Source organism: Elgaria multicarinata, chromosome 3 (assembly GCF_023053635.1).
Source record: "Elgaria multicarinata webbii isolate HBS135686 ecotype San Diego chromosome 3, rElgMul1.1.pri, whole genome shotgun sequence".
Classification (NCBI taxonomy): domain Eukaryota; kingdom Metazoa; phylum Chordata; class Lepidosauria; order Squamata; family Anguidae; genus Elgaria; species Elgaria multicarinata.
The window spans coordinates 148,189,237-148,205,772 of NC_086173.1; the positions used below are offsets into that span (position 1 = coordinate 148,189,237).

General features: G+C 44.2%; 1 protein-coding gene across 6 annotated transcripts in view; it reads left to right on the plus strand.

Moving 5' to 3' along the window:
- The window catches only part of LOC134395997 (killer cell lectin-like receptor subfamily F member 1), an 86,754-nt gene extending 74,285 nt beyond the window's left edge, over nucleotides 1-12,469 (plus strand). For 2 of the 6 annotated variants that reach the window (XM_063122305.1, XM_063122304.1), the window contains 5 exons: nucleotides 4,857-5,006; nucleotides 7,300-7,449; nucleotides 9,898-10,052; nucleotides 11,822-11,934; nucleotides 12,258-12,469. In XM_063122305.1, the coding sequence (XP_062978375.1) occupies nucleotides 4,857-5,006; nucleotides 7,300-7,449; nucleotides 9,898-10,052; nucleotides 11,822-11,934; nucleotides 12,258-12,381 (692 nt within the window). In that variant the 3' untranslated portion in view covers nucleotides 12,382-12,469. The remainder of the gene's footprint in view (nucleotides 1-4,856; nucleotides 5,007-7,299; nucleotides 7,450-9,897; nucleotides 10,053-11,821; nucleotides 11,935-12,257) is intronic. The other 4 variants (XM_063122308.1, XM_063122306.1, XM_063122309.1 and 1 more) reach the window with 3 other exon arrangements.
- The last annotated feature ends 4,067 nt before the right edge of the window (nucleotides 12,470-16,536 follow it).

Genomic DNA, 16,536 nt, shown 5'->3' on the forward strand with positions numbered 1-16,536 from the left:
ATTTTACCCATTTGTATTTTATTTATTTATTTTAAACATTTCTTGGCTGCCTTTCAAAGCAGAAGCCCTTCCAAGGCGGCTTACAACAATGAAATGCATAAAAACAGTTCAACATCTAAGATCCTTCTCTGAGTGCCTACTCTAAGGAAGGCTTGGAATACGGCAACAAGGGAGAGGGCCTTCTCAGTGGTGGCCCACCAATTATGGAATGATCTCCCCGATGAGGCCCACCTGGGGGGGGGGATCTACACTACTGCTTTTAAAGCACTTTAAAGCACTTTGAAAATGTTTTGAAACCTGTATATGCAGTGTGTCCTGGGCCCCAACAGTTGTCAAAACTGTTATAAAGCACTTTAAAGCGCTTTAAAGCAGTAGTGTAGATCCCCACCCCCCACCCGGTGCCAATACTGGTATCTTTTCAGCACCAAGTCAAGACTTTTCTCTTTGCCCAGGCATTTAGCAGCATGTGATGAGTTTTAATTTATCCTGGATTTGTTTTTATGGTTTGTCTGACTGCTCAAAGTTGTTTTTATATGTACATTGTCTCTGCGTGTACTGTCTGTTGTGTGTTTTTAAATTTTGCATACAGATTTCAATGTTTTAATCTTTGTAAACCACCCAGAAAGCTTTGGCTATGGGGCGGTACAGAAATGTAATTAATCATTAACATCATCAATGTAAAGAAGATGGCCTCATTTGCAGTGACTGCCATGTGAGGCAAAGGTTGATAGAGAATAGCATTTCTTTTAGCGTGCAAAGAAGATTTGCAACCCCAGTAACCTGGGCCAGGGGCAGACTGGCTCATCTCAAGGCTGGGGGCAACAGTCCCGAGCCATTATCTCGATTCGGGGCAGTAAACCATCTTCGTCTGTCAAAAGAACAGCCCTAGCTGTGAAAGAGTGAAAATGCCATCTCATCTTCCTCTGGAAGAGGACGTGGGGATGGAAATGGTATAAAACTCTGGAGAGAATCTCCGCCTTTTGTCCTTTGGGTTTTCATCAGGTTCAGGTGAAGGTTTCAGTTGCTGGCAAACAACAAAAGATCCTACTTTGGGTATAAGTAGTTAGGCCAGGTAGAACTTATTATTTTAGTCTGTGCCGAGTTTCCAACCAGGGAATTGGTTCTTGGGTATTTTTCTGTATTTTGCTCTTATTTCCTCTTCCCATTTCCTCACTCCTAATCTGTAAACAAACATCTACCCCAATCTTTGATGTTATTATTCTTTTTGTTGTGTTAGGGCTAAAACCAGTGGGATACTGCTCTGGCAGCTTTGAACGAGAATGCTTCAGAGGTTCCTCCAAGAGTCCCAGGAAAGGGAGGGCTCAGGAAGTGGTGGCAGCAGGAAAAGGAGGCTGGCAGAGTCACAGCTCCCTGCCTACCTTCACAAACAGGAATGCCTGAACCCATTGACTTCAATGAGCCCAGGCACCCTTGACCCTGCAGAGAAATGGGTTTCAAATCATGTTATCCAAAGAAGTGAAAATTCAGCCTTTCCTAAACTGGCACCCTCCAGATGCAGGTCTACAACACCCCTGATCCCTAGTCAACATGGCCATGCTGGCTCAGAATGGTGTGAGTTGTAGTTCAATAGATGTGGAGGGCCCCAGGCTGAGGAAAGGCTGTGAACCACACACAGAGCTAGACCTCTGCTTATTGTTTCTTCTGCAGCATTTCTAGGGTGACCATATGGAAAGGAGGACAGGGCTCCTGTATCTTTAACAGTTGTATTGAAAAGTGAATTTCAGCAGAGACAACATACACCCTAGCATTTCACACTTCTTTCTCCACTCTGTGTGAAAGATTGAGACATGATGTCTTGGCCAAGCCACAGTCTAAAGCTGTAAACATCCTCCTCTCCTTCACTCTACACCCACATCCTCTTTCTACATTACCATAATGCCATGGAGGACATCTCTGGTGGTGATAACTGCAGAGTACTCTATCCATCTCTGTCAATACTTGTTAACCACTGTGGCTTATATACCCTTTTCAGCTGTTCAGGAGAGCAATGAGACGATTTGTTCAAGTCAAGGGGACATCGTGTTGCTTATCATGGGGCTTTGTTTCCTGGTTTTTTGGCATGATTACACAGGCAGAGAACTGAAAACTTCCCCTCCATTCACTTCTGTTGAGACAGTGACATCTAGTGGTGGAAGATCTCGCTTTCCCCAAAAATATTACAGCTTTAAAAGTGATTCTTTTCACAGCAGGGTTTGTCCTGATTGTGGACAATGTCATGCAATGGACCTGAAAACTTCCTTGAGTGACCAATAACAAGTGTGCAATAAATCACTCGTTCAGAGGAGCCGAAGGTCTCAAATTTAATAGACAAAGTGTTTAGCAGACACATTCTTTCCATTTAAAATTCACTTCTCTGTTAAGGAGAATTCCTGATATTTAATAGGGGTGTGCTCCGCTCTGTTATGGATCCCCAGATCCGAAGCAGAGCAGGCAGATCTGGACCTCCAAAGTCCGGTTCCGGAATGGATCAGGGGAGGTCCGGATCAGCTCACAGCGGTTTGGAATGGTCTGAAGCGGTTCGGAATAGTCTGAAGCGATTCGGAGCCAGGTAAGTGGGGAGGGGAGCTTACCTGGCTCTGCCGCTGCCGCCTGTTTCTGGCCTGAGGCCTGGGCTGCAGTTGAAGCTGTTGCCCGGACCATGACGGACCCATGTCAGTGGAGGGGAGGGCTTACCTGGCAGTAGCGATGCAATCCATGTGGCAATGGCAGTGGAGCCAGGTAAGGGGGGAGAGGGGCTTACCTGGCTCTATCACGGCAGCTTCAACTGCAGCCCAGGCTAGAATTGTACCATCCTATATTAAGTGCACCATCCTATATTAAACTTTTTTTAAAAAAAGCAACAACTATCCAGTGCAGCCTTGTTTGGTTCCTTGCACTTAAGAGTGTTTCTTCTGAACATGTTCTTTGGGAAATTTTTATTTTTGTTTTGTTTTGTGTTGCTGCCTTTATGCTGCCCCCCTCTACTGGTCTACTAAGGGAGAGATTCCTAATGTCTAGCCAATGCAAGGCTACTAAGCTCAGAGGGAAGAGGCTTGTCTGTGTTGAGGCACATAACATCACTGGGGCAGTGTTAAAGATTCAGGAAGGCACAGCCCAGAAGGTTCAGGGCACATGCCCTAATATACCTGTAATAACAATTCCCAGGTTTTGAAGAATTGCAAACCAGCTATATCTGTTCTACAAGGCTGGGAGTCCTTGCAGGATGTAGGTAGATTTAATTAGAACTGGTTTGGAGTGTCAGAATGTGAGCAGGCTTATCTCTGTCAGGGTTCTCAGGAGTATAGAAGAGAGTAGTTTTGCCCCTCTTCCTCCCTTGGCCTTGGGGCTGTAAGACTTCTGTGGGAAACTGATAGAGTACGCTGCCCTGAGATTATCTGTATGCCACCCTGAGATCTTAATGATATAGGGCGGGATACAAATGTTTTAAATAAATAAATAAAGTGTTTTAAAGGGTGGGGGGCTTGTTGAAGGAGTCACTCAGGTTGTAGTGTCATCTTGGTGGGCTGAACAGTACCGCCCTGTTTGGACACAGGCATGATTTACAGGCTGAGCCCCTGTCTGTTAAGTGGTTTTGAGTAGGGCTGTGCTCCACTTCGCTTCGGAGCACAGAAGCAATAGAGAGGTGGCCTGATTCGCCTCCGACAAAGGCGGAGATGAAGCGGGTCGGGGGGGGGCTGCAGATCAAGGTGAAGAGGATCAAGACCAAGCGGATCCTTCACCTCGATCCAGAACTCTGAAAAAAAGGTAAGTGGGGGCTTACCTGGCACTGCTGCAGTCTGTGTAGTGACGGCAGCAGAGCCAGGTAAGTTGGCAGAGGGGAGCGGGGCTTACCTGCCTCTGTCGCGGTCCGGCGGCAGCTTCAACTGAGGCTGAGGCTCAAACCGGAAGACCAGGCCGCAACCGCAGCCTGCCCTTCTTCTTTGAGCCTTGGCCTCAGGTGAAGCCGCTGCTGGAACATGACGGACGCAAGTAAGGGGGAGGAGGGAAGGGTCTTATTCCGGGGTTCGTCTGAGGATAAAGCCCCGTCTAGCTATGGCCATAGTGACAGGCTACACCGTGGGTTACCATTTTCTTTCTGTGGAAAAAAAAGGAGATTGTTGTTTTTAAAAAAACATCCCTATAGTTCTGTGAATGCATAATTTCTTACCAGGAATTTGTGAAGCAATCTGCAGTTCTAGATTCCAAGAACTAAATTCACTCTTTTGGATCTATGGCCATTTTATGGTAGATATGGGTTTTTCTTTATTTTGGTTTATACACTTCCAAAGATAGATAGATAGATAGATAGATAGATAGATAGATAGATAGATAGATAGATATGGATTTGAAAAGGTCGACAGATTTGTGATATGCAGTGCTGAAATCTTAATCTACCAGGAACAAAATGTTGGATTTTAGTGACTATTTGGAAATTTGATGAATGTGTAAGTTCAATCGCAGCTTTTAAAGCTCAACTAAAAACTTTTCTTTTTCCTAAAGCTTTTAAAACTTGATGTTGTGCAGACTTTATACTGTTAGTTTTACCCTACCCAGTGCCTGTTTACCCTACCCTGTGCCTGTTTGCATTCTCTTCCCCTCCTTATTGTTTTACTATGATTTTATTAGATTGTAAGCCTATGCGGCAGAGTCTTGCTATTTACTGTTTTACTCTGTACAGCACCATGTACATTGATGGTGCTATATAAATAAATAAATAATAATAATAATAATAATAATAATAATAATAATAATAATAATGTCTGTTGCACATAACACTGCACAGAACAAAATTCAGACTTCACAAAGCATCCTTTAATTTCAGTGCTCCTCAACCTCCAATCATTTGTGGTTAACAGACTCCAAGTACTCCTTACACACGTCATTCAGTTTCATAAAAAAGCTGTCACTTTTCACAGATGTTCCCCACCCTCTCCGTTGGCACCAGATCACTCTGTGGATAGCATGCTTTGTGATTGTCATCCTGGTGAGTGCTGTCATAGCCTTAGGTGAGTACCAGAGTTATGTATATTTAGAAGTAGAAGTCTGTTTAATGTGTAACATGCTTTTCCCTAGCCCTGACCTGTTGCAAAGTGAGGTGCCAACTCTGTTTCCAAGAATGCCTCGGGGGGGGGGGGCTGTGTGAGCATTTTTAGGGGGGTGAGTGGCAGGTGGCTGCAGCCCAGCTCTCCATTTTGAAAAGTCATTCATTCATATCCTGCCTTTTTTCCTACAATGAACTCAAGGCACTGTAAGAATCCTCCTCTCCGTTTTATCCTTACATACCCTGTGAGGTAAATTAGGCTGAGAGTCTGTGACTGGCCCACAGTCACCCAGTGAGCTTCCATGGCCAAATGGGGACTAGAACCCAGAACTCCCAATTCCCAGGCCAACACACAAACTATTACAACACACCAGATCTCAGCCATCCAGAAAATGCATCCAGAAAAAAGGGCTGCTGGGAAGCATCCTGCAGGGTGTTTTTCTTGTCTCATGTGTGTGTGTGTGTGTGTGTGTGTATGTGTGTGTGTTAGCTGGTTTGTTTTCCTGGTGGTGCTTTTGTGAGGGTGTGTGTGTTTCTATGAGCATCACCAGTTTTGCTTTCTGTGAAATGGGCATCCTGTGATATGGGCATTTGTTGAGCTTTGCGGGGCAAATATGAGATCTGGCAATTGGGGCTCAGGTCCCACCCATGCTTCGGTTTCAGTTTCTTGACGAAGTTACTTGTCCCTGAGCCTCATTGGCTTGCCTTCTATGCTCCATCCCATGGTCCAATGAATTGTTAAATGATACTGATAAATCTTGGAAATAGACAACTTAATAATCATGGCTGCTGGATTGGTTTGAGGCTAGGCTAATTCAAAAGTCCGTCTATCCCAATATCCCACAGGGCTGCACTCAAAAGTCCATCTATCCCAATATCCCACAGGGCTGCACTGAATAGGGTGACCATATTTTGGAAACCAAAAAGGAGGACAACCTGGTCGCCCCCAAGGGGGCGTGTCCAGTACCAAGGGGGCGTGCCCACCCGAACATAGCCTTGGTCACATGTCTGATTTTACAGCACACATTTAAGACAAATCTGTTCTACATAACATCTTAATGTTAAAATCACTGAAATAAAGAACAAGCGAGAGATTCAGTGTATCTGAAATTAACTTCACTCACTCCTACTTTTGTAGGTTTTGCTGTACTTTGAAGCTTTTGCTATACTCTGTGTGTTACATTCTCCTCTTCCCTCAAATATCTTTTCTGATTGTATCTTCACTCATTGCAAGCTGCTGTTGTTGTAAACAGGGTTTGCTACTGGCCCCAGATCTGTTTCAAATTTGGTATGGCTAAAGCTCTACCTAAATCCTTTCATGGTACAAAGTTTCATCTCTTTATCTTTAAAAATGACAATTTAAAAAAATAATAATTTTAAAACCTCAATTTTTAAAAAATTCCTTAAAAATCAATGGATGAACGGATCTGTTTCAAATTTGGTATGACTAAAGCCCTTCCTAAGAGCTACCATTGTGCCAAGTTTCATGTCTTTATCTTTAAAAATGACAGAGTTATAAGCATTTTTGTTAATTCCCATTAGAGCTGCTCTTTGCCCCCCCCCAAAAAAATCCGGATTTCTCCTCCCCCTCCTGGATTTGCCAACAAAACCCCAGGACAAATCCGGGTAAATCCGGTCACCCTAGCACTGAAGGATCTGCTTGTTCAAACAAATGCATGAACATTGCCCAATGAAGTCACGTATATGCTGGGCCCAATATCACCTGGGGTGTGTGTGTTTCTATATAACTCTTTTGTCCTGCAGTGGCTGTGCGGTGGCATTGCGTCAGTTATATGATGCAGCCACCAACTCACAGCCACCAAGGGGCTTTTCCCTGAAGCTGCACTTTCAAAAAGTCAAGGACTTAATCCGACTTTTTCCTTTCAAGCAAGGTCAGCATGGTTCTTCCCACCATGTGACCTCGCTTCAGCAATGAGCTGGGGGCATTCTGGGGCAGATAACGACCACTGATTGGTCACCAGAAGCTGGGTAGAGGGCGGGCTCAAGTACCCAGATGGCCACCGGAAATCCTGCACTGCCTCCTACAACAGGGATTACCCACCCCCACCTGAAGCAGCGAAACCACAGGGTTTAGCGGCCAAGCAGTGCCACGAGGCAAGCTCCTAATCTAAGAAACGTCCTTTCATACTGGTGGATAAACATAAACATAACTTTGCTATGATGGGGAAAAAATGGAGTTGAGGCCATTTCTCTTTCATTCTTCTCAACTGAAATGGCTTGTTTGTTTGTTTTGGAAGTTTTGCAGTTGGAGGCTGAGAAAGGAAAAGCAGAGGCCGCCATTGCCAGATATACCAGCACATGCCCTGTGAAATGTGATGTTTCTCCAGGCAATTTCCAATCTCTTCTTAGAAGCAAAGTCTGCAACCAAAGCCAGGGTGGCTCTTCAGGTAAAAATGATACATTGTTCTCCTGTCCACTTGCAGTTACTGATAGCAGTTCACTGTAAGTGCTTGTCTTCATTCCTTTAATGCACCTTTGTGCTGTTCTTTGGGATCTTCTGACCTTCTCTAGACAAATCTGTTTCATTCATTGTATCTGCATTCACATTTATAATATCAAGCATCAACAGTATATTTCAGCAGTGAACTACTTTCTTTCCTTCCTTTCTTTCTTTCCTTCCTTCTTTCCTACACTCCGCAATCATCTGCTTTTTATATTGTGTATGTCCTGTGTCAAGCCTCAAGAGGGCTCCATTTTCTCTCTCCGTGTGTTTTAGCTCAGAATAGGGATTATGTCCGCCTAATAACTTCCACTTCCTTTCAAGCAGAGTATATCTTCAGAAACATTCCATAATCTAGGATTATTATTATTTGTTGTTGCTATTTTCATTTTTATACTGCCCCATAGCCAAAGTTCTCTGGGCAGTTTGCAACAATTTCATTTTAATCCCACAAGAAAGTTTTGCTACAGGGCTGTGCAAAGCCCCTCACCCCCCAACTCACCTCAGAGGCCATTTCGGAGCCTCTGAAACAGCCCTGAATCGACTCGGGGCACTTCAGAACTTGGTTGCCTCACGGTCGTGTTTTCTTGCCTTTCTGCCAAAGTGCAAGAAAAAAAGAAGTTTGCCAAGTAATCCAGAAAACTTTATTCAGTAAATAAACATCTCTTTGCACTTCAAGAGAGTTTAACGTTTGTAAACCACCCAGAGAGCTTCGGCTATGAGGTGGTATATAAAAGTGGGTCAGTCATCTGAGTTCCTGGGTGTCAGCCATGTGGTCAGCACCCAGGAAACCTGGCTGCAAGGCTGACCAGGGCCAGATCTACACGTCGTTGCGAAGGCGCTTCCGTGCGCCTTTTTTAAAGACATACCTAAAAGAAGCGCCTCTTTCTTTACTGTGTGTACTGTGAGCTAGGCAGTGCCGCCTGCGGAAGAATCTCTACCCCATTCAAAGACGCTGCTCTTCTCTGGCCGCTTCCCCCTCGCGTGTTCTTCCATTCGAATAATCCCCCCTCCCACCCGGCGGCTCTTCTGGCGCGTCCTGGCGGCAGCGGCTCCTCCTGCAAAACACTTTTCTCCCTCGGTGTGTTTGTATTTGCGTTTGCGTGCGCGCGGCGGACGAGTTCAGCTCCTGCCTCTCGCTCTCCCCCACGGTGTCATCTCCCTGGGACTCTCTTCGGTGTGTGCTCGCACACGCGCACGCAAACGCAAATACAAACACACCTAGGGAGAAAAGTGTTCAGCGGGAGGCTCCGCCGCCGGGACGCGCCAGAAGAGCCGGCGGGTGGGAGGGGGGATTATTCGAATGAAAGAACACGCGAGGGGGAAGCGGCCCGAGCAGCGTCTTTGAATGGGGTAGAGATTCTTCCGCAGGCGCCGCTGCCTAGCTCACAGTACACACAGTAAAGAAAGAGGCGCTTCTTTTAGGTACGTCTTTAAAAAAGGCGCACGGAAGCACCTTCGCAATGACTTGTAGATCTAGCCCAGGAGTCCATTGGACTCTCCACAGACTCCCCACTTCTTCCTTCCCTCAACTGAGAGCTGCTGCCACTGCCGGGACTTACCTTGCCTTGTGTCTTCCTCCCAGAGAACAGAGCTGCACTTTACAGGTAAGATCATGGAGCTATATTTTTAATAGATCTGGCAAAATGGCCCTTTATAGTAGCCATAGATCTATTAAAAATAGAGACTCCACATGATCTTACCTTTAAAACATGGCTTGGCTCTCAGGGAGGAAGATGTATGACAAGGTAAATCCCAGTAGTGGCAGGAGGTGACTGGGAAGGGAGAGGAGGGTGGTGAGGGGGAGGAAGGTGCGTCCAGTAAGTCCACTGGACTCACCAGCTGGCCTCTCACAAGCTTTTTTGGGCAAGTGAGTGAGTGGGGGGAGTGGGCCACCACTTCCCTGAATCAGCCCAAGTGCTTCAGTACTGATCCTCTTCAGCCTTAGGCCAACCAGGAGTGGCTTGGATTCAGGCTGAGGCAGGCCAAATTGGCCCGCCTCAGCTTGGATTCAGGGCTTTGGTGGTACACAGCCCTATTTTGCTGTGCTGCTCAGTATTCTCTTTACTGACTGATAGTGGCTAGTTGGTAATACAGACAGGGCAAAACAAATACACCCTCTGTTGCCATGTCTCTTGTCCAGGCAAAAGTGTCTTTGATTGAAGGCCACTTTCTTTTTCTCTGGTTCTGTGATTAGCTGAGGACTAATTCAGGTAGCTACTATCCATTTCTCTTCCACCATGCAGTAGCATAATGAAGCAAAACTAGACTCTGTGAAAGCATCCAGTGCTTTTGTACAGGTTGCAAAAACAATGACTTGCTGAAACTGTCTTCCCTCACTGGAAATGGGGCTTAGCCAGAAGCATTAATGGCATGCCTGACTCTCCTTCCCCAGTGAATTCCACTTGCAAACTCTGCCCTGCACACTGGCACCTCCACGGGGACAAGTGCTACTGGCCATCAACAGACGTTAAATCTTGGAACGAGAGTCGAGATGTTTGCTCAGCAAGGGGTTCTCACCTGGTGGTGATCCAAGACAAGGAAGAGATGGTAAAGGAAACCACCATCCATTTGTTACAATGTGTTGGTATGAATGTTTATTCAGAAGGCCCACTGAGTTCAATGGGCTTATTTCCAAGTCTATACTGGATTGCGACTTTGAAATAATAACACTGGTAATTGGCCAGCTGGGAGGTATGTTAGGCGTAGGGTCCTGCCCTGTGCCACATCTCATTCACATGCCTTGGTCAGTTTGTCAGTGCATAGACAGTGACCCAAGGGGTCCTGGCCTCTGAGTCTGAAAGAGGACAAAGATGGCAGTTAGGGACAACCACACTGTGAAATCCATCCCAGGCCTGCAAAATGATTGCTTTCATGCTCATCCGCGCATCCAAGGCATACGTGTTGGTCATGCAGAATATAAAGTGGCCTTATTTGCAGAGAATTCCTATTTTCTTTTTCTTGTTTTAGAGATGTTGTTATATTATTGTGTGTGTTCTTTTTATCCCTTTTATTTTTAAAACTTCATTTCAAAGTAAAATAAAATAAAATTTCATGAGAAAGGAATGAGTGGCACCCACTGGATATGCTCTGAGAAGCTTTGGAAATAATTGTGTTCAGGTTCCAGAGTAAACTGGATTTGGATTGGATTCCACAATCCATTCTAGGCCTGTGTGAAGGGCTCTTGCGTGATTAGGCCTCTTTGTGCATGTTGGAAGGCCACCAGGCTGTCAAGTGCTCAGTGTGTTTACCCACTCTTTGTCATGCCAATGGCTCCTGAGCATGCAAAGCAGTGGGTCATGTGACTTATGGACATCCCTTGGCTGCCTTAAACCCCACAAAGCATCATCCCCCCATCAATTGGCACAGGGGAAGGTTGGTGCCAGTTCTTATGGAAATCATTGGCAGATGAAACCATGACATGGGCCAGATCTACACCAAGCAGGTTATGACACTTTGAAAATATTTTGGAAACTGTATATATGGAGTGTGTCCTGGGCCCCAACAGTTGTCATTACTGTTATAAACTGTTTCAAAACATTAGTGTAGATCCTGCCTGGAATTGGAACTCAACTAAACAGAACAGGAACTCTCCTGGGCAGTGTTGGTACCTTGTTACACCAAAGTTGTTGCTGTTGTTGTTGTTGTTGTTATTATTATTATTATTATTATTATTATCCCGCCTTTTGCCCAATACTGGGCCTCACCAAAGGCCTTGACTATGTGAGGTATAAGGCTACCTGTTCTCTGAGATGTTCTGATCTGGTGTACCTGAAAGCCATGAACATGGCGAAGTTTTTATGAAATAATTAATGCCTCTCTTTGCCAAATGCCCCTGGGTATTTCCAGAAAGGATTCAGCATATGCTCCTGGCTCCACTTCCCAAAAAAAGCCTGATCCAGCACACATGGTTTGGGGTTAAATTTATCTGCATCCTTACCCCTGAGTGAGACTTCAGCTGAGACCGAAATAGCAAGAATAATAATAATAATAATAATAATAATAATAATAATAATAATAATAATACACAAATACAAAATCTGGTGCTAGAAATCCAACTACTTGTCCGAGCACAGTTTTGACTAGATTTACACAGCTTGAGAGCAAATGGAATTGCTGCCAAAATGATCCATAGATTCCAGGTTACCAAGAAGTTACACAAAGGGGCAATTTGTGGTGACTGTATAGACAAGAGGCAGTAGCAGTCTGGTGCTCAGAATAGACAGGAAAATGAAGTATAACAAGAGAGTGACAGTACTTTCTAATCACCCTCTCTCTCAAAAAACCAAAAACAAAACCCCACTATGTTTATGATTCAGGAGTATTTAAAGCAGATTACCCAAGATATACATACATACTGGGCTGGACTCTTCATGTCATTTCCGGAGAAGAAATGGGTATGGATGACAGGCTCCCGGTTGGACAAGAATCTGTAAGTTTGTTTTTCATTAGGCCTTTCCTTTTCTGATCAAAATACGGAGACTATGGAGCATGGGGTGTTTAGACCTGAATTGATCAGGTTGCTCAGTGGAAGCTCTCAGTTGTAAACTAGCTCAGATTTAAGCTCCCAACATTTCCCACAGAGAAGTAAAATTAAGGATCCAGAATTGACGCAAGAAGAAATACTGGGCACTAAAGGTAGGAAGGAAGGCTGCACTGGAGAAGAAACTGAAGTTGCTTATTATTAGAATGGGGGAAAGTTGCCACAGCATTGAATCTTGATAAAGCAAGTGTTCCTCTTTCTTACTTCTCTAGGTTCAAGGAACCAAATCACTCTGAGGAAGAATACTGTGGAGCAATAAAGAATAGCAAAATCACATCTGATACGTGCAATGCGGAATTTAGATGGGTTTGCCAGAAAGCCCCCCTCTTGATATGATGTTTTAAATGGGTGCATAATCTCATTGTGGTATGTAAGTTTGTTATCTGCTAGGAATAAAATAAAAAACAACAACTCATGATTACAATGTGTTAGCAAGTTGCCTTTTTCTGAAGTCTGTAGTTGGCAGGGTAAGAAGGCACCACTGTGCAGGCACAGATTGCGAGACTAGCTCTGGTGCCGATAAAAATGATTAAAATCTTTAATAGTTCTTGTCTGTGTCCGGAATGCTCGACGTTTCGGATTAGAAATAATCCTTCTTCAGGAACTACAATCAATCAGATTAACACAGTTTTAAAACTTATTTACAAAACCAAACTCACATGGGATACAACACCTATGGTATTCTTAACATTTCAATCGTGGTTTATTGCCTATACAACCAAATTTAGAAGGCTTTTTATATCAAATTTAGAGTTTATATATATATATATAAAATGAGTATGCCACTGATGAGAAGAAATGTGCCCTATGGTTACCGGTCTAACAGTGTGCATACCAGTAGAAATTATATCCCAAAACTGCTTCTCGTTCTTTTCCGTCACAGCTAGGGCTAATTGTTTCCATTGTGTCCTAACATATGTGTCTTTCTTTTGTATTAACAGTGCCTTATAAGATAATCTCATAGAAACTAGAATGTCAGGAGAGGTAGTACCATTATTTCTAAATACCTGTCGTGAATAATGCATTAATGCTTTCCGGGCATATTGCGTCCAGTTCTGGGCTCCACAATTCAAGAAGGACGCAGACAAGCTGGAGCGTGTTCAGAGGAGGGCAACCAGGATGATCAGGGTTCTGGAAACAAAGCCCTATGAGGAGAGACTGAAAGAACTGGGCATGTTTAGCCTGGAGAAGAGAAGATGGAGGGGAGACATGATAGCACTCTTCAAATACTTAAAAGGTTGTTACACAGAGTTGGGCCAGGATCTCTTCTCAATCCTCCCAGAGTGCAGGACATGGAATAATGGGCTCAAGTTAAAGGAAGCCAGATTCCAGCTGGACATCAGGAAAAACTTCCTGACTGTTAGAGCAGTATGACAATGGAATCAGTTATCTAGGGAGGTTGTGGGCTCTCCCACACTAGAGGCCTTCAAGAGGCAGCTGGACAACCATCTGTCAGGGATGATTTAGGGTGGATTCCTGCATTAAGCAGGGGGTTGGACTCAATGGCCTTGTAGGTCCCTTCCAACTCTGCTATTCTATGATACTATGATCTCTACATTCTAGATCAAACCATCTGTTGCCCACTACTCTATTGGGTTTAAATTGTTTGTCACAGACCAATTTAGGTCTAAGATTTTGAATAATGGTTTTATAAACAATTAAGATATCTGAATTAGAATGTAAGATTTCTTGATAAAGGGATTTAAAAGTTGGACTCTCAAATGTCTGAAAAATGGAAGTGCCCAGATTGGTTGACCACCTTATTCTCTGTTCTCCCACGTGAATTCCATTTAAATTTTGAGAGGGACATGGGAGGTGGAGCATTTCAAAATTAAATAGCAGTGACAAAAAAATGATCACTTTCAACCCTGTTGTTAATGTCTGGGAGCAGATTGGCAGAAACTGCTATATAATCTATTGTGCTAGCTTCCCTGTTGGTGACATAGGTATAGGTACCCAACATTATATCCTGATGGGTTCCATTGAGACATTGCAATTGATGCAAAGAGAGAACCTCTAGAAATCTTAGTCATGGCTTGTTTATAGTAGTATCTTGGGAGACCCTAGCAACAGGTGAAACTTGGATATCTTGTCCAAAATTAGTGCCCTCTACTTGTTTTGAACCAGCCCCAATTCTAGCATTAAAATCTCCACACAGCATAGTAATTTGATTCAGTTTTATAAGAATTTTTTTAAAACATTCTCACAAAGTGCAGCGAATGATTTTTACTAGAGCATTAAACATGAACCACAGTCTTTATCACATTAAAATTCTTGCACGCGTCGACGTGTGGATAGGAGCGACAGCCTGCGCTACTTCTAACGCAGGCTGGCCCCTCCACACACCTGGATTTTAAGGTAGGATTTTAAGGTAGCAAGGCCCTTGATCAGCTCCTTTTACCTTTCCTTTTGTAAACAAAAGTTGCTTCTGCTGACCCATCTGGTCTCTCACTAAAAGTGGCTTGGAGTTGCAGTTTGATTTTGAAGTGCTGGGGAGTACTTAAAAATCCAATCTGCATGGCTCCAAGCAGCAGTTTTAGATAGACAGGATTGGTTGGTGGGCGAGCAAACAGAGAGGGAATTTGAGGATATTCCTGCTCCCTCGTGGCTCGGACTTTCTTCCAGAAATCCAGTAATAACTACGTTGGTCCCAGGCACTCCATCCTCCCCATCTGGACTTGGGTCTGAAAGACCCAGGAAAAGTGTGGGTGCACGGAGCGCAACTTGTGAGCAAGCACAATTTGTGACGTTGCACAATCTCATCACTGATCACAGGGCACATTTGTTAAGGCATCAGCCTAAGTTTCCTGGCTTTGTGTAGCTTGAGGCTCGACTCTGATCTTAAACTAGAAGGAGGAGGAGGAGGAGGATCTAGCTATGGATTTGGTTTGAGATGAATTGTGGGCAGCCAGTTGTGAATTTGCCAGATCCATATGTGGTACGCAAATGCAGTGATTAACATGGATTTCCCAGAGCAATCTTTTTGATCTTAAAGTTGGCTTAGATAGCTGTACTCACATCAGCACTCAAACACTCATAATGATTTGACACAAAGCCATATACCTTCTGTACATTAAGGGAAACCCCGTTGTTTATCTGGCACTATTGTGCTTCCTGTTTCTTTGGCAGGATTGATACAAATTGATGTAATTTGGATTATATGGGAGGAGAGGGGCGAGGGAAGGTCCTGCTGCAGTTTCCCAGTGTTCCTTTAAAACATAAACACAGTTGAATCATGGGAGCACCTCCTTCCCTCCCTGGTATGTGTGCAAAGGAGGGGGTGTTCCTGCTGTCTGTTTCCTCACAGCCCCCAGGAAAGCCAGGGTGGGGGGATCTACACTACTGCTTTAAAGCGCTTTATAACAGTTTTGACAACTGTTGGGGCCCAGGACACACTGCATATACAGTTTTCAAAACATTTTCAAAGTGCTTTAAAGCGCTTTAAAAGTAATAGTGTAGATCCCTCCTGAGCAAAAGTAAGATTTTGCTGTAAGTTCACAACCCTCATCACACTTACTTGGGAATACACCCAATGGGATTTTCTTCTGAGTAGACACATAGGGATCAGCTCTGCTTCCCTTTGTTGCATTTTACCCTCTTCTTCCTCCGTTCAAAGCCCTTCCTCGGCAGGTTCATAGCACAATGTCAGCTTTACACGATGCTGGTTTCATGCTATTAGGGGTTTATTCCACTTTATCTGGGTTGTATTTTAAAATGGAATAAGGGATGAGGGGAAGCTAAGGAAGACTTTGTGTTTGAGCACAGCATCGTCAGTTTGAACCAGAAACTTCCGTGAGTGGCCAGAAACGAGCATGCTAAACATACCTCATGTAGAGAACACCTGCTGAAGCTCAGTGCTTTTTGCTACTAACAGAAGCAAGAACCACACACAGTACTCACTCTTACTTATTTATTTATAATTTATTATTAATTACATTTCTATACCGCCCAATAGCCGGAGCTCTCTGGGCGGTTCACAAAAATTAAAAACATTCAAAGTATAAAACAACAGTGTAAAACCATAATTTAAAATACAATATAAAAGCTCAATCAGATAAAAACAGCAGCAATGCAAAATTACAAATTTAAAACACCAAGTTAAAATTTATTTATACTGTTAAAATGCTGGGAGAATATAAAGGTCTTCACCTGGCGTCTAAAAGCATATAATGTAAGTGCCAAGCGAACCTCCTTAGGGAGCTCATTCCACAGCTGGGGTGCCACAGCAGAGAAGGCCCTCCTCCTGGTAGCCACCTGCCTCACTTCCTTTGGCAGGGGCTCGCAGAGAAGGACCCCTGAGGATGACCTTAGGGTCTGGGCAGGTACATATGGGAGGAGGCGTTCCTTCGGATAGCCTGGCCCCAAGCCATTTAGGGCTTTAAATGTTAATACCAGCACTTTGAATCGGGACCGGACCTGGACTGGCAGCCAATGAAGCTGGAAAAGGACTGGCGTAATATGGTCTCGTCGGCCAGTCCCTGTTAGTAAACG